This window comes from Dendrobates tinctorius, unplaced genomic scaffold (genome assembly GCF_039654945.1).
Source record: "Dendrobates tinctorius isolate UK_male_01 unplaced genomic scaffold, ASM3965494v1 ptg000159l, whole genome shotgun sequence".
Classification (NCBI taxonomy): domain Eukaryota; kingdom Metazoa; phylum Chordata; class Amphibia; order Anura; family Dendrobatidae; genus Dendrobates; species Dendrobates tinctorius.
The window spans coordinates 14,374,561-14,398,351 of record NW_027361826.1 but is presented as its reverse complement, the minus strand read 5'-3'; the positions used below and the strand labels follow the sequence as shown (position 1 = coordinate 14,398,351).

Below are 23,791 nucleotides of genomic sequence, written 5' to 3'. Positions count from 1 at the left end.
TCGCTTAGTGTAAAACCCGCTTTAGACTGCAGCTCTCCACACAGGTCATGACCTCATGTTATCCTGAGAAGGCAGTCTCCTGTCTTCAATCTCACCAGGGGGCTTTAATGAGAACCACTAAGTGGTAACATTTCACACATTCCAGCTCTTTTGATGGAGAGATGCCAATTGCAGCCTGACACTATCTATCTATGAGAAAGGTCACACAAATAGTATTCAAAGAAAAATAATGTATTCATTGGTAAAATAACCATGGTCCAGTCACAAATAAAGGATTAGAATATTAACATGAGAGGCTGGTCTAGAGAGCCGATCTCCAAGTTAATCTATAAATTAGGCCTGTACTCATAAAAACCTGTTCACAGTGAGGGGCAGCCTAGCTCTTGTGCTCCATTTCATATTCCCCCCCTCCCTCGGGACATAATACCAGACTGCAAAGTTCGATATTTCTGTAAGTTTTCTTCCTTTTATTTTATCACTGTTTTTGCATATTTGTATGTCACTTTTTATTTCCATTTTATATCCTTTTTATTGTAAGCACTGTAGCTTTTATATAAAAGCTTGAAACTTTAATAAGTCTGAACCTTGTTGCTCTAGAATCCATAGCCTTAGAGTGTGTGCTCCTGGTGATTGGCACATAGTAGTAGTAGTACTTCCGGGACTCATCGCTCGTGTGTTCGGTGAATGGAGGCAGCGTGTATGAAACGGGGTGTGTGGTCTGTGTTGTGGTGTGATTTATGCTCCCACTGCAGCATAGGACAGAGGTTGAATGTTGGATTGAGTGAAAGGAGATAGATTAACCCTTGCAGGGGCAACCCCAAGTCACATGCTGAGAAGCGGGTACGTGACATATTGGTGGCAGCGGTGGGATATGCGAATTTATCCTCCCTGGTAATTCATGACAGCTTCATAGACTCAACTCCTTATTCACCTCTTTTATCTGGAAGGACCATTGGGCCAGGATCCGACTTTGGATACTGCGGTACCCCTGGACGTGAGGCGATGCTGCACTGCCAGATCCTAAACCATACTACTGGGCAGCCTAGCTTTCTCATCTTTGTTGTTGGAGGGGGTGAATGATTTGTTGAGAGCCCTTGTAGAAATAGTCTATCCCTACAACCCAGAGATCTCACATCCACTGCATGTGCTACTTTGCTCCTCTACATGGACCTCACGAGTCTCATCTCAACACCCGATTCTCAGGCAGGCCCTTGTGGCCTGATCTGTAGTACGGAGGCTGTTTCGGTCACCCACACACTTTGGCATGATAAAACACTTTCTGAACTGTCTAGCCTGGAATGGGGTCCTATGTGGGAAAGGATGGGATTGATATAACTGTCAGATCTTGTGGCTGGGGCCCTTAAACCCTTCCAGATGCTAAAAGAAGTTCTAAACCTTCCTAACAATTACCATTTCTGCTACCTACAATTGCAACATGCCCTCCAAACCACCTTGTGTCCTGCAAGAATTCCCCTTTGGCCCAGGTGTTGGGGTATGAGCACACGCTGCGGATTCTGCTGGTGTACAGTACCATTAAAATCTATGAAAAACAAAAACCGCTGTGCACATGCTGCGGATTTGCTGCGGTTTCTAATTCGCCTCATGTCAATTCTTTGTACGGATTCCGCAGCGGTTTTACACCTGCTCCATGATCAGGTATCAAACCGCAGGGCAAAACCGCAGATAAACCGCAGTTCTTTTGACCTGCGGATTTTGCAAAATCCGCAGCACAATCCGCAACGTGTGCACTTACCCTAACCGGATCCACCATAATCTGGCATTATATACTTTTACATGCCCTTTTGCTTGCAGGGAGCACGGACACAATATATGACTTGATGAGATGCAAGTGAGAGACGGATTTTGGATGGATAAGCGATGAGCAGTGGGAGCCTTGAAAGCCCCTAAACATGTTTCAGCTAACTAAACTGAAAGAGCCACATAATTTATATATTCTTCACAGTACGGATTACACCACATCCAGATTGCACAGGGTATAGCCTGAATTCCCGGATGAGTGTCCCAAATGACATAGTGGCCTTCTGTGGGATTGGCCAGAGATTAGGAGATACTGGTCCCAAGTAGCTCAGTTTTTACATGCCCGCATGGGAAAGACAATCACAGATGACCCCAAGGTTTGTCTACTATTTGATGACCCTGAACAAAACCAATAGGGTTTTCCTGAGGTCCTATTTACAGCTTGAAAATGTGTGGGCAGACATTGGACATCAAGAAAGTACCAACAATCTCGCAATAGAAATCGGCGGTACACCTCTCACTTGTTTAAAAAAAAAAAATAAAAAATTATCTGTATATGCCGGAGCTGCCTTGGAGACGCAAACAAAAATTAGGGGTATATGTATTGGATCCCACTGACTGCTTGACCAGTGGGTTAGATAAAATTAAAATCCTATCAAAATATATTCCATAAAACAAATAATTTTTAAAACAGTGTTTTGACTTTTAATGTAATGTAGTTGTTTTACTATACTCACCAATCATTGGTAAGCACAATACCCAAGCCCATTATCCTTCAAAGGAGCGGGCTACACTCTCAATGCACAAATATATCACAAAGATTATGTCACTGTCAGGTGACCCAATAACCAAGAGTTATTGGTTATTGGGTCACCTGACAGTGACATAATCTTTGTGATATACTTACCAATCATTGTCTTCCCTGGATTCCAGCACCGCTTCTGTCCTCTTCTGGGTCACCTGAGTGCACCTCTTCTTTGCCGGCTCACACAGGCACTGTTTTTGTGGCTCATTGCCACTTCCATCAGTATGAGTCTATGGAGACTCAGAAAGCGGCTGCATAGACTAAGGGCCCCGTCACACATAGTGATCTCGCTAGCGAGATCGCTGCTGAGTCACAAGTTTTGTGACACAACAGCGATCTCACCAGCGAGATCGCTGTGTGTGACACCTATCAGCGACCGGCCCCCCTGCCGGTATCGCTGATCGCTGTTGGAAAGCCCTGGACATTTCTTTGATCGCTGGTCTCCTGCTGGTCAGCACGCATCGCTGCGTGTGACAGGCGGAAGACCAGTGATCAGCTGGTAACTAAGGTACACATCGGGTTTCTAAGGGATGTGCGTCCCTTAGAAACCTGATGTGTACCTTAGTTACCAGCGCGCTGATGCAGGGAGCTGGTAACTAAGGTACACATCGGGTTTCTAAGTGACGCACGTCCTTAGAAACCTGATGTGTACCTTAGTTACCAGCTCCCTGCATCAGCGTGCTGGTAACTAAAGTACACAGCGACGACGCACACGGCGTTGCTGGTGCTGATCGCTGGTGAAGCTGTCTGTTTGACAGCTCACCAGCGATCATGTAGCGACTCACCAGCGATCCTGACACGTTGATATCGTTGTCGGGATCGCTGGTGAGTCGCTATGTGTGACAGGGCCCTTAGTGTCATCCAGTGAGTCTGATTTTGAAGTCATGTGATCCAGAGGAGGGGACCAGAGCTGTGCTGGAAACTGGCAAAGATGGTGATAAGTAAATATTTTAGACATATTTAGCAGATAACATTTTTGTTAGGATTGCATCTTTAATGTCTTATTGCGCTTTGCTTTCACAGGCTTGTTTTGACAGCAAACCCCAGATAATCAGCAAAAGAAATCCAGAGAACTCAGATGTCTGCACAAATCCCAGTAATCAGCACAGCTTCTCTGACCACAAGTAAGTTTCTCATCATCTCTGCTTAAAGGAGGTATACCCTGCTTATCTTGCGTGATCAGTGATGGCATGAAGAAGCACCTATTTGTGTTGTCTCGCCTGCACAATTGCAGGAATCTCTCTGACGCCTGTGTATAAGGCCTCCTTCATATGTCCTGATATATCCGGTACTGTAAAAACCAGTACTGGTGCTGTCCGTGTGTAACATACGTGTAGCATCCATGTGTTGCATCATTGTGACACTTACTGGCCCCTGGGAAAAAGCAGTACAGTTGGCGCTTTTCCCAGGCGCCGAGTGCTGAATGCAACTATCATCGCCTGGTCTTTCTGCGATCAGAGAGACCAGGCGACACTGAGACTTGTCAGCACCGGGCGTCTGTGTATCGTGCATATAAAATAAATTTTAAAAATGCAGTCGGGTTCCCCTAAATTGTCCTAACCAGCTGAGGTAAAGTAGACATCTGAGGGCTGGTTTTAATATTCTGGGGCGGGGCCAATGGCCATAAAGGTTCCCAGCGTATTAATAACAGCTCACAGCTGTTTTTTTTAGCCTTTACTGGTTATTGTGGGGCTGCCCCCCCCCCCAAAAAAAAGCCTTTTCGCTTCCCACTTATCCTGGTTTGGTGGCAAGAGTGGGGTAAGAGTTGTGAAGTTAATGTCAGCTGTTTTATCTTCACTGACATCAGGCCCAGGGGTTAGTAAATAGAGAGGTGTCTATAACACACCCCCATTACTAACCCCATAGTTCAATTTATTGAAGAAACACACAGAATCCATAATTCTCATGTCCTACGACGATCCCCAACTTGGCTACTTCCATATAGTTTGGTGAGCGGTGACATCAGTGATGCGACCGCACACCAAGCCAGCTGGAACACGCTGAGCGTGAGAACGCGGCTGCCCATGACCTTCGGTGATGTTATTAAGGATAACGCCGGTCATGGGCAGCGGTCCTCGCTCTCTGCTCAGTGTGTTCTGGCTGGCGTGGTGAGCTGTTGCATCACTGATGTCACTGTTCACCACACTATCTGGAAGTAGCCAAGTTGGGGATCATCGTGGGACATGAGCATTATGGATTTTCGTTGGAAAGGTGAAGATTACTTTGTTTTTTTATTTACTAGATGATAGACGCCTCTCTATTACTAAACTATGGGCTTAAAAAAGTAAAAAAGTTGAGTTTAACCCCACAGCTATTACCCCACTTGCCACCGGACCAGGGAAAGTGGGAAGAGCGGAAGCTAAGCGCCAGAATTGGTGTATTTAATGGTTGCGTCAGAATTGGTGCTTCTAATGGTTACGCCATTTCTCTAAGGCTTCATTGGGGACACAGGAAACCATGGGTGTATGCTGCTGCCACTATGCACAAAAAGAGTTAGCTCCTACTCTGAAGTGTACTGAGGTATGATGTTCTTAATGTGGGAGGTGAACAATATCCATGGTCCTGTCCCAGCCTATTAATATTAATGTCTTTTTAACCTTTGCTTATTTATCTTTAAATATTTTGGGGGGGGCGTTCCTGCCCTATAATAACCACTAAAGGCTAAGCAAACAGCTGTGAACTGTTAATAAAACGCTGGGAACCTTTATGGATAGTACCCCCTTCCCAGCCCCCAACTGTTGGCTTTCCCCTCAGCTGGCTAGGAAAATTAAGAGGGACCCCCCTACTTTTTTTTAATTTATTTTATTCTTGTGATACACAGACGGAAGGGGCTGACTGTGCTGTTGCCTGGTCTCATTACTCACAGAGAGACCTGGCTACAATGATGAAAGCTGCATTCAGCACCTGGGAACAGCTAACTGTACTGCTTTTTGTCAGCCGCTGGTATGGGTCACACCATCTGTGTCATCAGTGTGCACGTGTGTGGACTGTGCTGCTGGCAAAAATTGAACAGGTTTTGCACACGAACACACGGTTTGTGGCAACACACTGACATGTGCACAGACCCATAGATTTGAATGGGTCTACTTGTGTAAGAGTCTCCAGTACATGTGAAAACTGTCACCACACATACTGGAGACACTGATTTGTGAAAGGGGCCTAAGAGAGTATCAGTAATAGAACATGAGCCCTGGACTGATTAGGAAAGTGTGATAGAATTGAAACACACAGTGCTCCCCTCTAACATACCCTAGGATCTGTTTATTATGCCAGGGTCAGACTTGCGAGTGTGATGCGAGAGACTAGCGCGAGTTTGTTGCATAGCTCTCACAAGTCTGACCCCGGCCTTATACTAGTTTTCATTCCATCACCATCTGTCAGTGAACAAAAATAGTAGAAACCTAATCCTGTTAAAAGGTGGATATTGGGTTATGCACAGGGGCATAATAGGTGGTCGCAGCGGACGCAACCGGGCCCATGCGGGTGGGGGCCTGCTTACACCAGAAACCTCAATTGGATGTGCGTTCTCGGCAGTACATGCTGCTGGCCAATCAGAGGCCAGTGTCTCATTTCGGCATGCACGTGACCTGGCATGCATGGCAGTGTCGTCATGCGCTCCCATTGCTTGCACGCTGAAGTCAGCTGCCATCTTCAGAAGAGGACGCCACGCAGTGCGGAAGTGGATGGGAGGGATTTTTTAAGTCAGTACTACATGGTGGCCATGCTACTACATGGATGACTATGAATGACTATGGGTTGTGCATATATGGAGTACTATGGGCTGTGTATTATTCTGTACGGAGGACTATGGACTGTGCATTATATGAAGGCTATGTGCTGTGCAATTATATTGTATGAAGGACTGTGATCTGTGCATTATACTATATGGAGGACTACAGGCTGTGCAGTATACTATACGGATGACTATGGGCTATGTAGTATAATATATGGAGTACTATGAGCTGTGTATTATTCTGTACAGAGGACTATGGGCTGTGCATTATACTGTATGGAGGACTTTGGGATGCATTATACTATATGGAGGACTACAGGCTGTGCAGTATACTATACGGACGACTATGGGCTATGTAGTATAATATATGGAGTACTATGAGCTGTGTATTATTGTGTACAGAGGACTATGGGCTGTGCATTATACTATATGGGGGACTTTGGGATGCATTATACTATATGGAGGACTACAGGCTGTGCAGTATACTATATGGACTACGGGCTGTGCATTATACCATATGGACGACTATGGGCCATGTATATTATATGGAGGACTATGGGCTGTGTATTACACTATATGAAAGGGTAAGGGCTGTGTATTATACTATATGGATGATTATGGGCTGTGGATTATACAGTGGGTAAGAAAAGTATTCAGACCCTTTAAATTTTTCACTCTTTGTTTCATTGCAGCCATTTGGTAAATTTAAAAAAGTTCATTTTTTTTCTCAATGTACACCCTGCACCCCATCTTGACTGAAAAAAAAAACAGAAATGTAGAAAGTTTTTGCAAATTTATTAAAAAAGAAAAACTGAAATATCACATGGTCATAAGTATTCAGACCCTTTGCTCAGTATTGAGTAGAAGCACACTTTTGAGCTAGTACAGCCATGAGTCGTCTTGGAAATGATTCACCAAGTTTTTCACACCTGGATTTGGGTATCCTCCACCATTCTTCCTTGCAGATCCTCTCCCGTTTCCGTCCGGTTGCATGGTGAACGTTGGTGGACAGGCATTTTCAGGTCTCTCCAGAGATGCTTAATTGGGTTTAGGTCACGGCTCTGGCTGGGCCAGTCAAGAATGGTCACAGAGTTGTTCTGAAGCCACTCCTTTGTTGTTTTAGCTGTGTACTTAGGGTCATTATCTTGTTGGAAGATGAACCTTTGGCCAAATCTGAGGTCCAGAGCACTCTGGGAGAGGTTTTCATCCAGGATATCTCTGTACTTGGCCACATTCATGTTTCCTTCAGTTGCAACCAGTCGTCCTGTCCTTGCAGCTGAAAAACACCCCCATAGCATGATGCTGCCACCACCATGTTTCATTGTTGGGATTGTATTGGGTAGGTGATGAGCAGTGCCTGGTTTTCTACACACATACCGCTTAGAATTATCACCATAAAGTTCTATCTTTGTCTCATCAGACCAGAGTATCTTATTTCTCATAGTCTGGGGGTCCTTCATGTGTTTTTTAACTAACGCTATGCAAGCTTTCATGTGTCTTGCACTGAGGAGAGGCTTCCGTCGGGTCACTCTGCCATAAAGGCCTGACTGCTGGAGGGCTGCAGTGATAGTTGACTTTGTGGAACTTTGTACCGTCTCCCTACTGCATCTGTGGAGCTCAGCCACAGTGATCTTGGGGTTCTTCTTTACCTCTCTCACCAAGGCTCTTTCCCCACGATTTCTGTTTGGCTGGATGGCCAGTTCTAGGAAGACTTCTGGTGGTCTCAAACTTCTTCCATTTAAGGATTATGGAGGCCACTGTGCTCTTAGGAACCTTTGAGTACAGCAGAAATTCTTTTGTAACCTTGGTCAGATCTGTGCCTTGCCACAATTCTGTCTCTGAGCTCCTTGGCCAAGTTCCTTTGACCTCATGATTCTCATTTGGTCTGACATGCTGTTATGAATGAGTCACCGAAGGAGGAAAAAACAAAAATACAAGCTAAGTCCAGAAAACCGGAGAGGTTGGTAGCTATCGGATTACAGACCCCTGATCCTATCCACAACAACTAACAGTAGCCGTGGGGGGTTCCTACGATGCCCTAGACCCCTCGATCACAGCCGGAGAACTAAATAGGCCTAAAGAAAGAAAGGGGAAATCTAAACTGCCCCAGAGCAGACCCCAAAGCAATAGGCAGCCCCCAACATATAATGACGGTGAAGCAAGAAGAAAACACTAACACAGATAGAAAGATAGGTTGAGCAAACGATGGGGCCCAAGCTAACTAAAAGGGACAGGATAGAAAAGCCGCTGTTTGCAATCCGTAAAAAACCCTACCAAAAAATGTCCCAACCGACTGATAGGAAAAACAGGCCCTGAAGTCGCTAGGACTTCAAAAAGACTATATCAGCACTCAGGTAAATTCTGAAGCAAAGAGACAAACTGATCAGAGACAAAAATGGAACTTGGCACACCCCAGACCAGGGATGGCTGAACTCCAAAAAACAAGGTAAACAAAACTAATAAGTTTTTGCTCTGCTATTAAACTTATCTTTGGGAAGCAGGAATCAGACTGGACTCCAAGAATCCAGCAGAGAAATCACCAGCGACTCAGAAGGGCGTCGGCTGCCTTATATCCAGTCAGAAATTCCTGTTACCCAGTCATCATCTACCAGATCAGGTGTTTGGTAATCAGCCTCACTACCTTCCTTCACCAGAAGAGGGAGTTCATCAGACATCGACGGTGAAGGGGAAAATGAACTCACAACACATGCACTGTGAGCTGTGAGCTCTTAAATAGACAGGTGTGTGCCTTTACAAATCAAGTCCTATCAGTTTAATTAAACACAGCTGGACTCCAATGAAGGAGAGCATGCGACTTAAATATGAGTGTCTGAGCAAAGGGTCTGAATACTTATGACCATGTGATATTTCAGTTTTTCGTTTTTAATAAATTTGTAAAAATGTCTACATTTCTGGGTTTCTTCAGTCACGATTTTCAGTGTCCCCAAATGACATGAGTGAGAAAATGATAGCATTGTGATGGGCTGACAATCTGATGTCTATGGTGCTACGCCTCCAGTACTCTTCTCTCCCCATTGAATACTGTACATATGAACACTCGGCCGTCTGTAGCAACACATGTTCATAAGAATCTAAAGCAATGTCAATTGTAATTGTGTTTCCAAAATGTAGATAATTTTTACAAAACTTTAAATAATTTTTTTGTATGTAATGGAGGTTCTGTGCTATAATACTGTGTTTTCGTCCCCTCTGCCTTCCCTTTACAGGTGTCTTGTCCATGTGCTGAACTCTAGCACTGTAAAATACAGCAAAATTCGGCTAAATCATTCTCGCTTCCAGATGGATGTGTGCCGTCATGAAGTCCGCTATGGTTGTCATCAAGAAGACGCCTGCAATTTTGCGCACAGCCATGTTGAGCTGTGTGTTTGGATGCTGCAAAGACAGTCAGGTACTAGTAGTAATAGTCGTTTTCCACTTTTCACAATCCCGTATTTGTTAAAAAGCCCACAGGGTGTCCTGCTGTGATAAATGGGAGAACAAGACTTTCCCTCCAGTTCCCTGTAATTTCTGATGGTCTTTCGATGAATGAACGTTTTGCTTGTTAGCCGGGTGATAGGGCCGCCTTTTTATACTGCAAGATTGTTGTGCATAAAACATTCCTAGGAAGAATTGTTTGATAATATTTCCTTGTGAATTCCCCTTTTACTTTTGCTTATCACAAACCCAAAAGAAGCTACACTTGGTATCGCGTCAATGTGTACTCAGTTTGGCAGGATTTTATGTTTTAGAAGTTTTTATGATAAATTTTGACACTTTTCCAGTCATCTGAATAGGGCTGGGCAGATTCCTTTCTACTTACATGGAGAAAAGATACCTTGTCTTATTTATGAGTCAAGTTGACGGCAAACCTTCAACAATATTTCTTCAGTCATTTCAAAAGTTATCTAGAAAATAATTGTGGAATCCTGCAGGCCTCTATTTTATGGTCCGGATAGACCTTATCAAGATGGCCATTTCAAGACCTTAGTTCTTATGTCCAACTTTACCACATTTATTGAAAAAATGTTTGACAAAAACTTCTCAAGTCTGTCTGTTCATTTATTTGTCACGGACCCCAAATTAATCAGCATATTGAAATTACGGTAACCATAATTCCTGGGAGGTTTAATTTAACCGAATTTATGAGTGTGTAATTTAGCGGCTGTTATGATATCTGCCCTTGGTTGGGCAACAGGTCCATAATCATGACTATACATGTTGATGGTAGGCTTTTGGAGCCTTATAAGCCTCCGAGCGTTGTTGACTAATGCATCGCCCAAGCTCAGACAGTCCTTTTATTTAGAATATTTTAGCAAACTGTACTGGCTTAATCCCCTTAACACTGTCCTAGTTCCTGCTGTTCTGTTGTAACCCTGACGTTCTCGCAGGTAGACCTCTTAGAATTTTCTATGAGCTAGCACAATATAGATGTTGGGTTATTATCTGACTTATTACCCAAAGTTTATCATCTCTTGCGAGAAGGATTCATCAAAATATCCTTTATTAGTGGGAAACAGATTTGTCTACCTCCAGATTACAAAACGATTATTAAAAACAAACGGAAAAGCCGGGGAGACAAAAAGGGCAAGTAGGGTCTCATCTGTGATGGTATAAGATATTTGTAGGTACTCTCAGCTGATGGGGTTGTGACAGTCACAACACCTATAGAAGCTTGTAAGGGCTGCAGCAGGACCACCAAGGAGATACGTTTCAGTGAATGAGGAATATGGTGGTTCAAAGTCGGAGCTGCCCAAGGTTCCAAAAATGCAATAACACACACGAGTGAAGCATGCTTGCGGTTTATTTGTCAACGCGTTTCAAAGTTTTCAAACCTTATAATCAGGACCAAACTACGATGATGGTTGTGGTTTGGTCCTGATGAAGACGTTTGGAAAACCTTGAAACACATTGACAAATAAACCGCATTCATGCTTCACTACTTTGTGTGTGATCGCATTCTGACTTAGAACCACCATGTTACTCATAAAACTATTATTGACACAGTCATATAGGAATATATGTGACTGTCAATCTCAGGTCCATGCATCAAGGACTGTACATAGACTGTGTTTCACGGATGGATGAATGAGGGTGTAAAGAGAACATGTTGTGAAAAAATGCTATCTGTTGTGAATTCTCTTACTTCTGAGTTGGGGCTCCCTCTGGTGGTTACTGTGGGTAGTGGAGCTGGCCGGATTGACAGAGGTCTGCCACCTGATGATGATGACTGGAGATCTGGGATTATTGATTGGGAGTATTTAAGTGAGCAGGCTTCCCTCAATTGTTGCTGGTGATTAGTTCTTCCTGTGCAACTTGAGGTTTGCTGTCTCCTGCCTGATCCTGCATTTTTCAGCTAAATTGTTCATTTGCTAATCCTTTGCTTCTGATCTGGTTTTGCCTCTTTCTGCTTTGCTTTGCAGGTTCAGCGTGCTGGACCCTGCTCCATATGTTACAGCTTGTGTCAGTTTGTTCAGTCCCCTGTTATATTAGTCTCTTTGGCTTTGCTGCCAGTTTACACCAGAATGCTGATATAGTGGGGGAGAGGTTGTGAGACGTCAGTGTGTTTTGTACATCAGACGTGTTGGATTTTTTAGGATTTTTGCGTGATTGCAGACAGTGGTTTTCCTTTCCTGTCCTACCTAGGCAGTTTGGGCCCCATCATTTGCTCAGTCTATTTTCTGCCTGTGTTTGTCCCTCGTCTGGTCTCACCGACAATATATGTTTGGGGGCTATCTATTTCTTTGGGGTTCTACTCCGAGGCAGTTTGGATTTCACCTTTCTTGCTTTAGGCCTAGTTAGTTCTCCGGCTGTGTCGAGGCGTCTGGGGCGTCGTAGGTGCGCTCCACGGCTACTGTTGGTTGTGTTGTTGGGATTAGGGGTCTGCAATTCGCTAAGTGACCAACCTTTCATGTTTCCTGATGGCCTAGCCTATTCCTGCCATCCTCCTCGGTGACCTGTTCATAACAGCTATCATTCTTCAGATATGGGGTTAATCTGCAGGTTAATAATGTTCTGGCACCGTGTGGTTGCCTGCTGCCTGAAGAAAATGAACTTTTTCTATTGCTTCATTGGGGGACACAGGAACCATGGTGTATGCTGCTGACACTATGCGTATACACCCCACTGGCACTGAGTTAATCAGTTTTAGCTTCGTGTCAGTAGGACAGGTCTTTCACTAGACCCATGTCTACCTCAGTTCTCAGCGTTTTCCAGTTACGTCTCTTATTTTTCAGATGTATTTTCTCCTACCTCTGGAGGGATACAGTGTGAATAGTCACAACTGTACTCCCACGTAGAGACTATAAGTATGGCATGAACTGCCACCCCGTATCCTCATATGTCTAGTTGGCAGGTCCCCCAACCCCTAACATGGAAGAGTGTTTAGGTGGTCCGGAATTCGGTCCTGGCCACCACTCCTACCCACTCGCTCACCAGAGCCTGTCGGCTTTAGGAGGCGTGGACATCCCGCAATATAGGAATTTTGGACGTCTGACATTTCCTGGATGGAGAGGTACATCTCTTTTTCCTTCTCTTCCTGAAGTTCCTTCCAGAGGTGACAAGGAGAAGTTTCACATAAGGATTCAAGTAAAGAAGAAGATGTGAAGAACAAGGGATGAAGACAGAAGTAAGATGTCAAGTTTTTTCTCCAAAAACCTCACTTTATTTCTAGGGTCTTAGGCATTGTGGTCTTTTTGAGATCAATATGTGGCTGTTACCCTTTGTTCCTCTATGGATTGGGACACTGGGTTACCTTTTACTGCGCTTTTAGCGCCTCCGCGCCGCACCCCTGTACCGGCGGTCACCAGCTTTAATGTAGGTCCTGGCTTCCCTCGGGCCTAGTCTTGGAGTTTGCTCTGCTCCCATTCTCGTCACTTTTGGCAGGCTTTTCTCCCGCCCATCACTTACACACTTCCTCTTCCTGCGCCCGACAGTTAGCTCCTCCTACTCCTGGCTTCATGAGACAAGCTCTGTAGTCGTCATCTTTCTCCTCCTAAACCCGGTGGTTAGCTCCGTCCTTTCTTTCGACCTCAGAGAGGGGGCTTTTTTTCTTCAGCGTTCTCCTACCCTTCTGTCGCACATGATTTTACTCTGCTGATTCCTTGCATCCTCTATGTGTTCGCCATTTTCCGGCTTGTGGGTCCGGATGGTGACTTTTCCCTGCAGGACCTGCATCTTCTCTGCCTATCATCGCACTGCAGCCCTCTACAGCCTGGAAGCAGACTATAGGACAGCTGCATCTTACTGTGAGTAGCTCTGCTTTGCAGACTGACACTCTCCTCTGCATTCTCTTCTTGTCCCCTAACATTCTGGCATCAGCTAGTGGGTCTGCTCATCATGCCTAATCATAAAGGAGAGCGTTCTCATACTCCTGCTTCCTCTTGTTCTTCCTCTGCTCTTATCAGACACTTTGTATGCTCTTCGTCTAAATGTAAGCTCCCTTCAGGTCAGTCCTCTCCCCTCTGTCAGGACTGCAGCAACCCCCCATCACCCAGGAGCCCACTTCTGCCCCAGGAGAGAGCAGTGCCCCTATCCCAGTGTGGGTTTCCTCTCTGTCACAGTGCGTGGCGGACCTCACTAAGGTGTCGTAAACAGGTTGCCCCTTGAGGCGGTTTCGGACGCACTATCAGAGGATTACTCGGACCTGAATTCTGACCAAGCCTCTAACATGAGAGACATGATCCAGAGCATCATTGTGGCGGTCAACCAGACCTTTAGCAATAAGGATACCTCTACGGAACCCGCAGAACAAGCGGTTTCGTTTAGATGCCCCACATAAAGAATTTCATGAGGTACTTGCCAGGGAAAGGGAGAACCGGACCAGGCGCTTCCAAAGTGCCTCGGCATCCTATATCCCTTCTTCTCTGAGCTAACTGCTAACTGGACAGCCTCTCCAACTGTGGACCCTCTGGTTTCCAGACTGTCCACTAACACGGTCCTCTCGCTTACAAATGGAGCATCCCTCAAGGACTCCAATGACAGGATCATAGAATCTTTTGCAAAGTCAGGCTTTGAAGCGGTTGTTTCTACTTTGTGCCTGGTCTTTGAATCTACTTGGGTGTCAAAGTCCATAGCTGCATGGGCTAAACAACTTTGTCAGGGAATTCTTGCTGGAGCTCGACCGGAGGAATTGGCCGACCTCGTGGACCAGATTACTAATGCAGGGAAGTGTATATAGTATCTGCCTCCCTTGATGCTGCTTCATGCGCAGCTCGGGCGTCCAGCAATATTGTGGCCATCTGTCGGACTATTTGGCTTAAGGCCTCGCAGGCAGACTTATCTTCAAAGAAGTCCTTTACCAACCTGGCTTTTCCAGGGTTCCCGTCAGTTTGGCTCCAAGTTTGACGAGATTATTAAGTAGGCCACCGGGGGGACGAGTCCCCTCCTTCCTCAGTCCAAACCTTGCCTTCCCCCTCTGAAGCAGCAGTTTCGGCCATTTCGCTGCGACAGAGGATTTTTCTCTCCAACAGAAGCCACAGGATCACCATGAGAGGAAAAGGGCTTCTTTTAAGCCCACCCCTTCCTGGAGTCCCCGTATAGTGCAGGGTAGATCTGCCATGACTAAACCTGGCAGGTCTTCCTCCGCATGACTCATCTCAAGATCCCATCGTAGCTCCCAGTCTGGGCGGTCGTCTCCGTTTTTTCAGAGAGATCTGACACTACTGATTGGAGGACGCATGGGTCAGGGAGGTTGTATCCTCGGGATACAAAATAGATTTAGTTTTGCGGCCCCGAGATTGATTCTTCGAATCCCGTCCTCCAAGAGATGCTTTTCTGGTTTTCTTTGCGTCCATTGCCTCTCTTCTCAGTTCAGCGGTCATTGTTCCCATTCCAGACCAGGAACGTTTCACAGGATTTTATTTGAACCTATTTTTGGTGCCGAAAAAGGATGGCTTAGTTCAACCCATCCTGGATCTAAAGTGACTGAGCAAAAGGGTCCGACTGCAACATTTCAGGATATAGTCCCTTCGTTCAGTAATTGCTTCCATGGAGGCGCAGGAGTTCCTGTGCTCCATAGACATCCAGGACGCCTATCTCCATGTCCCTATCTTCCCAGGGCATCAGAGATTCCTGCATTTTGTGGTGCAGCAAGATCATTTTCAGTTCGTCGCCCTGGCTTTCGGGTTCCCAACCGCTCCCAGGGTTTTCACAAAAATCATGGCAGCGTTAATGGCCATTCTGCAGATCAGAGGCCTAGTGCTCGTCCCGTACCTTGACGACATCCTCATCAAGGCTCTGTCTTTTCCGCAGGCCCAGGAAAGTCTGACCATTGTTCTCGACATCCTGTCCTGTTTCGGATGGTTAGTCTACAGGGCAAAGTCTTGCCTTGTTCTGACTCAGCACCTCATTTTTCTAGGCATGCAGTTCAACACCCACCAGACAAGGGTTTTTCTTCCCAAAGAGAAAGAGAGCAATTCTCCAGCAGGGAGTTCGCTATCTACAGGGCCCTCTGCTTCCTTCTTTCTGCTTAGCCATGACGGTCTTGGGAAGGATGGTGGCAACGTCGGAAGCAATTCCTTTTGCACAATTCCATTCAAGACCACTTCAGCAGGCCATCCTGTCTCAGTGGAACAGGTCTGTTCTCTCTCTGGATCGCCTGATTAGGCTCTCTTCCCGAGTCAAACGATCTCTCATTTGGTGGCTGTGAATCCCTCTCATCTTCCAGGATCGGTCCTTTCTTCCCGTTCACTGGCAGGTCGTGACAATGGAAGCCAGCCTTCCCTGCTGGAGTGCGGTCTTTCACCACCTGAGCAGGGACGGTGGTCGGCAGAGGAATCCTCTGCTGATCAACATCCTTGAGATAAGGGCTATTCTTCTATTCCTCCGTCACTTGGAAAGGCTTCTCAAGGGTCTGCCAATCCGAGTTCAGATGGACAATGCCACCATAGTGGCATATGGCAATCACCAGGGAGGGACTCTGAGCCCCTTGTGATGGCCCAGGTATCCGAGAGTCTCCTCTGGCCAGAGGCGACAGTTCCATCAATATATGCAGTGCATATCCCCGGTGTGGACAGTTAAACTGCTGACTTCTCAGCCGCGAGGGTCTCGCGGTGGGAGAGTGGTCCCTTAATCAGGAAGTCTTCCATCAGATTTGCCTTTGATGGGGTACTCCGGATGTGGACCTCATGGCGTCCCGGCTGATCAGGGATGTTCCACGGTTCATTTTCATGTCCTGTGATCCTTTTACGTTGGGAGCTGACGCTCTGGCAATTCCCTGGTCACAGTTTGCTCTTCTCTGTCTGTTTCCTCCCCTCCCCCTTCTCAGGCTGATGAAGAAGATCAAGGCAGAAGGGTGCCAGTCATTCTGATTGCATTGGATTGGCCCAGGAAGTCTTGGATTGCAGAGATTGTCAATCTTCTCACGGACGCCCCCTGGAGGCTCCCAGATAGACCGAATTTTCTGTCCCAGGGACCAATCTCCCACCAGAATTCTCTGTCGCTTATTTTAACGGCGTGGCTGTTTGAAGCCGCGGTTCTGAGAGCGTACGGGTTTTCAGATCTGGTGATTCACACCATGATCCAGACTAGGCAGCCGTTGTCTTCCAGGGTCTATAATTGGACTTGGAAAGCCTGTTTCATCTGGTGTGAGTCTATTCACATCCCGCCTATGTCCTTTTCTCTCCCTTCCATTTTGGCGTTTCTCCAGGCGGAACTTGACGCTGGTCTTGCCCTTAGTTCACTAAAGGGCCAGGTTTCAGCACTTTCTATTCTTTTCCAGAAAGATGTATCCTCACATTCTCACGTCAGAACTTTTCTTCAAGGGGTAGCGCTTGCGGCTCACCCGTACCGGACACCCGTGGACTCCTGGGACCTCATCTAGTCCTGGAGGCCATTAGAAATAATCCCTTTGAACCTCTCTGAGAGGTCACTCTGTCCTTTTCTGTCTTGGAAGTTGGCGTTTCTTGTGGCCATCACCTCCATTAGGCGCTTCTCGGAATTGGCAGCTCTTTCCTGTCACCCACCTTTCTTGGTTCTTCACCAGGACGAGGTGATTTTGCGGCCTCTACCTTCCTTCCATCCCAAGGTGGTGTCCTTCTTTCATCTAAATGAGGATATTGCCTTCCCTTCCTTTTGTCCTGCTCCGACTCATCCTCTGGAGCATTCACTGAACATGTTAGACCTATCTGGCTAGGACCGCCCCCTTTAGGAAGACAGACTTTCTTTTCATCATTACAGAAGTTGCGCAAAGAGGCCTACCGGCCTCCCAAGCTGCGGTTGCTTGCTGGAACAGAACTGCAATTTTGGAGGCTTACCGGGTCAAGAACAGAGTGCCTCCCCCTGGGATTAAGGCTGACTCAACCTGGGCAGTGGGTGCCTCCTGGGCAGTGCACCATAGGGCATCCGCCCTGCAACTTTGCAAAGTGGCACCTGGCCTTCCATTCATACGTTTGCCAAATTTTATAGGATCCATACCTACACTTTGGCGGACGCCAGCCTAGGTAGAAGGATCTTGCAGGTGGCAGTGGTTAGTTCTCCGACATAAACAGAGTTTCTGCTGTTTCCCTCCCAAGGACTGCTTTGGGACGTCCCATGGTTCCTGTGTCCCCCAATGAAGCGATAGAGAAAACAGGATTTTTGGTTGCTTACCCTAAAATCTGTTTCTCGGAGCCTTCATTGAGGGACACAGCACCCTCCCATGTTTATCAGCTCTTTTTTCAGTGTTATGTTGTTACAGTTTGAGTTGTCTGTTTTGTTTCTCTATATCTTGTTACTTCTCCTACTGCTTTCTCACTAACTGATTAACCTATTGCCAGTCGGTGGGGTGTATACTGCAGAGGACGAGCTAACTTTTTTTGTGCATAGTGTCAGCCTCCTAGTGGCAGCAGCATACACCCATGGTTCCTGTGCCCCCCAATGAAGGCTCCAAAAAAATATTTTACGGTAAGCGACCAAAAATCCTGCTGTATTCCTCCTGGCAGCCTCAGGCTTTCAGTCATAGAGGCTGGGCTTTAGTAACCATGCATGGCAGTGACTGACAGCTGGCTTTGCACTGATGACCTGGGGGGTCAGCTGTTAGTCAGTGCTGGGGTGTGGTTACAGCTGCTGCTCACCACCACTAAGTGGTGACTGAAGTCACACCTCTATGACTGAAAGTCGGAGGCTGCTGGGAGGGATAAAGTTAATTTACCCCCCGACAGCAGGGATTTCAGTGGGACATGCGTATAGTGTCAGAATGCTATTAACCTGCAGAACAACCCCATATCTGCAAGTAAATAGCGTTTTTTCACATGACCAGTTACTTTTAAGACGAGAACGATTCCCTTTTCTTTAACTTAAGTTCCATATACAAAGTTTTAGATGCCTCCCCGGGTCCGAGCAAAAAGACCTTCCAGCTCCTGTCTTTAACTATGCAATACACTTTGCAGCCAAGCTTCAAATGAATACCTTGCTTCTCTATGATAATAATAAATCCATGGCCTTAATGATTTTTCATAGGTTTTACATTGGAAAATAGCAAACATTGCGTTTTCAAATCCATACGCCTGTAATGCTCAGTTTCACGGGATGACATCTTTTTCTGTCTTTGGGAATATCCATTTATTCAAGAAATGAGGCAGATGGGGGGGGGGGGGAGTGGCTCAATTATGTTTTCCTTTGACTTATCCTATGCGTGTAGGTATTTTCTTTTATTTTGGCACACATGCACTGGGAGGCGGAAGGGAAAAGGCTTATGTGGCGTTGGTTAATCTCAAATTAAAATTGGTCACTTAATTGCTATCTGCTATATCCCCCTCCTGCAAGGTACCAGTGCCCGAATCATTTGATGTTGTCTGTTATCTGACCAAATTAAATAAGAAAAAAAAAGATTGAGGGACTGTTCTCTAACACAGAAAATCAGAAATGCGAGGATTTGTTCTATGCCCATATTATATAACCTATGTTATGACTTTAATGTCTTATCCTGAGCCAAAATATAAACTATAGAATGTTAGAAATTGGTTTAATTTAAAATTCCAAAATCTTAGATTGCAAATTACCGTATACCAAAAATTGTAGGTGCTATGTTGAGGACACAAAGGATAGGGCAGTTCTAATCAGTCCCTCTGGCTTTTGCTTCAGTTTATTGGGGTCATGTGGATTATTGCTGTCATCAGTTATGGATTTGTAAAGATGTCGCACAATATTTTATTAGTTTCTCTTATTTGCGTGAGCTTAAAGTCATACAAAAAAGGATAGTGGCTAGCAAGGTCATAAGATAGGACTTGATGGTAAGTTTATATGACTATACAAAAATTCCCACACTGAGCTTTTGATGTTGCAGATTTTCTACACCCTTTACGTAAAATCGCTTACTTGGATTGTTTTAGAAAATATTTAGCGTAAAAAACTCACTGGAGGAACATAGCCTTAAAAATGTATTAAAAACTAGAAATCTCAGCTCGGATCATTACCATAAAGTTGTCTGTTTGTTTGTTTTTTTAATTATTTTATATTTTTTAACCTGTTTTTCAGGTGTTACCCAGGAAGAAATTGTGCTGGAATCTGAGCGCATGTGGAAAGTAGTGGAACCTAAATCAAAGGTAAGTTTTCAAAGAACTAAAATAAACAACAATGAAAGGCTTCCTAGTTATCATATTTTCTTTAAATTGATGGTCCCTTGCATACATACATACATGTCGTTGAAATTCTGTGCTACCTCGACCACATAAAAAAGGCTTCTGCCAGGAAACTTTGTACCAACTTGCAGTCAATTAAGACAAGCAGAATCAGGACCACTAATGCTCGTCTGGACATGTGCATTGATGAAGCCGGGGAGTGTACCCCCAGCTTCGTTGCATATGGCCTGAAAGGCACATCGTCACTTTAATGGGTCAGAGTTGCAAATCCTTGATAGTGACGTCGCCTGCCTAATGGATGTCGATCACACCACCTGGGCATGATTACAAGATCGGAGGCAGGAATGTCCATCCAGACTAGTCTTGGCTGAATTTGATAGCACAAGTTAGATTTATAACTGGAAAATTAAGTGTATGGCTATATAAAGTCATGGTTTCAGTTTAGGAGGAGCTGGAGAGGTGCCAGGTTCCCTTTTAATGAGGCATCATCACTTCATAGTAATATATTCAATAACAATGCGCTGCTGTGAACAGGCTTGTGCAATAATCCTCCATAATATATCGCTCTGGCTGGCTTAACTTGCACATTTAGCCTATGTCATAAAGCATTCATTCATCACATGATGACTCTTACATGAGGATGAACCCATTTCAGGGGGGGGATAGGGAGTTAGTGGTTTTGAGTTTTTTTTTTCCTTAGTGCCTTTTTTTTCTTCATTCAACAATACAGAAACATTTTGCTGTTTCTGAAGCGAGAACGTTAACGCTTAAAAAGATACCGGGAGGTCTTCCTAGCCTTCCCATTTACTAACACCAGGGTAGTCACCAGGGTAGCCATGGAGATTCAGTGCCAGACTTGGGATCTGTGAGTAAAGCGCAGATTTTTTCGGGGCAGGGAGGTTTAGACTACAGCTGGGAGATGAGGGTTTTCCAAGACCAGAAACCCCTTTAATGTTCACCCATACAGTGAGTTTAGATCCCAGTTTGGTTTATGATAATAGCAGGAAACCGCCCAAATGTTTGCAAAATGGCAAAACTGTTTCATTTTGCTGCAAATACATAGTAATCATTGCAAATTGTATATATAATTGAATACTATTGCAAAATAAAAGCCAGCGTTTTTGTGCTGCAAACAGTGATATATCTTTTATAAGCTCTTAGGTAGGATCTCTGCGCTCCTCCTTTGACTTATCGTAGTCCCATACGATTCTGCGGGAATACCGCACCCTTGCATCTTTGTATTACTTTTATGAGTTTTAGTTATTAGGGAAAGTGCTTATTACAGAATGTACAAGGCGTAGCACATGCCAGGTGTGAAGTTACACATTTAATTCTCAGATTTCTGCCCTCAGGACTGTGATACTTCATTCACACCCATATTGGTTCACCTGGCATGAAAACAAGGAAACGGATCTCAGAACATTCTTAGTGAGGGTAGCAAAATGGCAAAACTCCTCACGAGTCCATATAAATAATCAAATTATATGTGCGTAACATACAGTGGGGTAAAAAGTATTTAGTCAGCCACCAATTGTGGAAGTTCTCCCACTTAAATAGATGAGAGAGGCCTGTAATTGACATCATAGGTAGACCACAACTATGAGAGTCAAACTGACAAAACAAATCCAGAAAATCAACTTGTCTGATTTGGCAAGATTTATTTTGCAAATTATGGTGGGAAATAAGTATTTGGTCACCTAAAAACACGCAAGATTTCTGGCTCTCACAGACCTGTAACTTCTTCTTTAAGAGGTTCCTCTTTCCTCCACTCATTACCTGTAGTAATGGCACCTGTTTGAACTGATTATCAGTATAAAAGACACCTGTCCACAACCTCAAAGAGTCAAACTCCAAACTCCACTATGGTGAAGTGTAGACAGAAGAGCTGTCGAAGGACACCAGAAACAAAATTGTAGCCCTGCACCAGGCTGGGAAGACTGAATCTGCAATAGGCAAGCAGCTTGGTGTGATGAAATCAACTGTGAGAGCAATAAAAAGAAAATGGAAGACATACAAGACCACTGATAATCTCCCTCAATCTGGGGCTCCACGCAACATCTCACCCCGTAGGGTCAAAATGATCACAAGAACGGTGAGCAAAAATCCCAGTGAATGACCTGCATAGAGCTGAGACCACTGTATCAAAGGCTACCATCAGTAACGCACTATGCCGCCAGGGACTCAGATCCTGCAGTGCCAGACGTGTCTCCCTGCTTAAGCCAGTACATGTGCGGGCCCATCTGAAGTTTGCTAGAGAGCATTTGGATTATCCAGACGAGTATTGGGAGAATGTCATGGTCTCATGAAACCAAAGTAGAACTGTTTGGTAAAAACAAATGTCATGTTTGGAGGAGACAGAATGCTGAGTTGCATCCCTACTTTGAAGTATGGGGATGGTAACATCATGCTTTGGGGCTGTTTCTCTGCAAAGGGACCAGGATAACTGATCCGTGTACATGAAAGAATGAATGGGGCCATGTATCGTGAGATTTTGAGTGCAAACCTCCTTCCATCAGCAAGGGCATTGAAGATGAAATGTGGATGAATCTTTCAGCATGATGATCCCAAGCACACCGCCAGGGCAAAGAAGGGAGTGGTTTTGTAAGAAGCATATGAAGGTCCTGGAGTGGCCTAGCCAAACTCCAGATCTCAGCCCCATAGAAAACCTTTGGAGGGATTTGAAAGTCTGTGTTGCCCAGCTACAGACCCAAAACATCACTGTTCTAGAGGAGATCTGCATGGAGGAATGGGCCAACATGCCACCAACAGTGTGTGCCAACCTTGTGACGACTTACAGAAAACGTTAGACCCCATTCATTGCCAACAAAGGATATATAACAAAATATTGAGATGAACTTTGTTAATGACCAAATACTTATTTTTTCCACCATAATTTGCAAAATAAATCTTGCCAAATCAGACAAGGTGATTTTTCTGTATTTTTTTCCTCATTTTGACTCTCATAATTGTGGTCTACCTATGATGTCAATTACAGGCCTCTCTCATCTTTTTAAGTGGGAGAACTTCCACAATTGGTGGCTGACTAAATATTTTTTCCCCCCACTGTATCTGTATGATACATGTGCCAAAATCTGAGACCCTGTTTCTGTAGAAAAGAAATGCATCACAATGAAACCTACTTAATGGGCTTATCCAGGACTGTATACATTTTTGTACCATGGGCCTAAGAACTGGCAGGCAAGTAGTTGCCAACTTACCTGCCTGTTCTGCCCGGCACAGCTCTCTGCCCGCAAAGAGTGGTCACTGTCCGCTCCTACCGGCGATTCTGTTGCTTCCACTGACATCACATTGATAGAGCAAAGGCTCCTTCATCTGGGCTGCTCTGTTGATGGGGTGATGTCAAGATGATTGATACCCGCCTTCCCATTGCCTGAGGCAAGCCAGCTGTAAATCAGCATAATGTCGGTCACACGCCGTCACCAGAGCACTCCAGAAGAGAAAGAGCTTCTCTGTGGACGTGGAGCAGCTGAATCACCGGCAGGAGCGGTCTGTGTCCACCCTGTGCAAACGCCGGGTAGAACAGGAAGGTAGTTGCTGACTAGTTAGCAGCTACCTGCCTGTTAGTTTTTTGGCTACAGTAAAAAAAAAAATGTAGTCCTGGATAAACCCTTTAACATCCAGCTTGTCATGTGGTGTTTTTTTTTTTTTTTAATTATTTAATGCCTTCCGTTCTACCGGCAGAATCTGTCAGCCGGTTTTTGCTATGTAATCTGAGGACAGTGTGAGTTCGAGGTTAAAACACTGAATTCAACGGTGTCACATGATGCCAGGCCGTGTGCTGTTGTTTGCTTACAATGAAGGTTTTATCACCTGGTGATCATTGCCTGTAGTGATTATTGATGGCTGCACGGGTTGTTGACTTGATCCTGTTGAATAATGCTAAGGAAACCACCAAAGGGTTGCATAGGATAAATAGTA

At 45.1% G+C, this 23,791-nt stretch overlaps 1 protein-coding gene across 4 annotated transcripts in view; it reads left to right on the top strand.

The window, feature by feature from the left end:
• The window catches only part of ZC3H7B (zinc finger CCCH-type containing 7B), a 107,345-nt gene that overhangs the window by 49,705 nt on the left and 33,849 nt on the right, over positions 1-23,791 (top strand). For all 4 annotated transcript variants that reach the window (XM_073549558.1, XM_073549559.1, XM_073549557.1 and 1 more), the window contains 3 exons: positions 3,587-3,687; positions 9,524-9,705; positions 19,749-19,816. In XM_073549558.1, the coding sequence (XP_073405659.1) occupies positions 3,587-3,687; positions 9,524-9,705; positions 19,749-19,816 (351 nt within the window). The remainder of the gene's footprint in view (positions 1-3,586; positions 3,688-9,523; positions 9,706-19,748; positions 19,817-23,791) is intronic.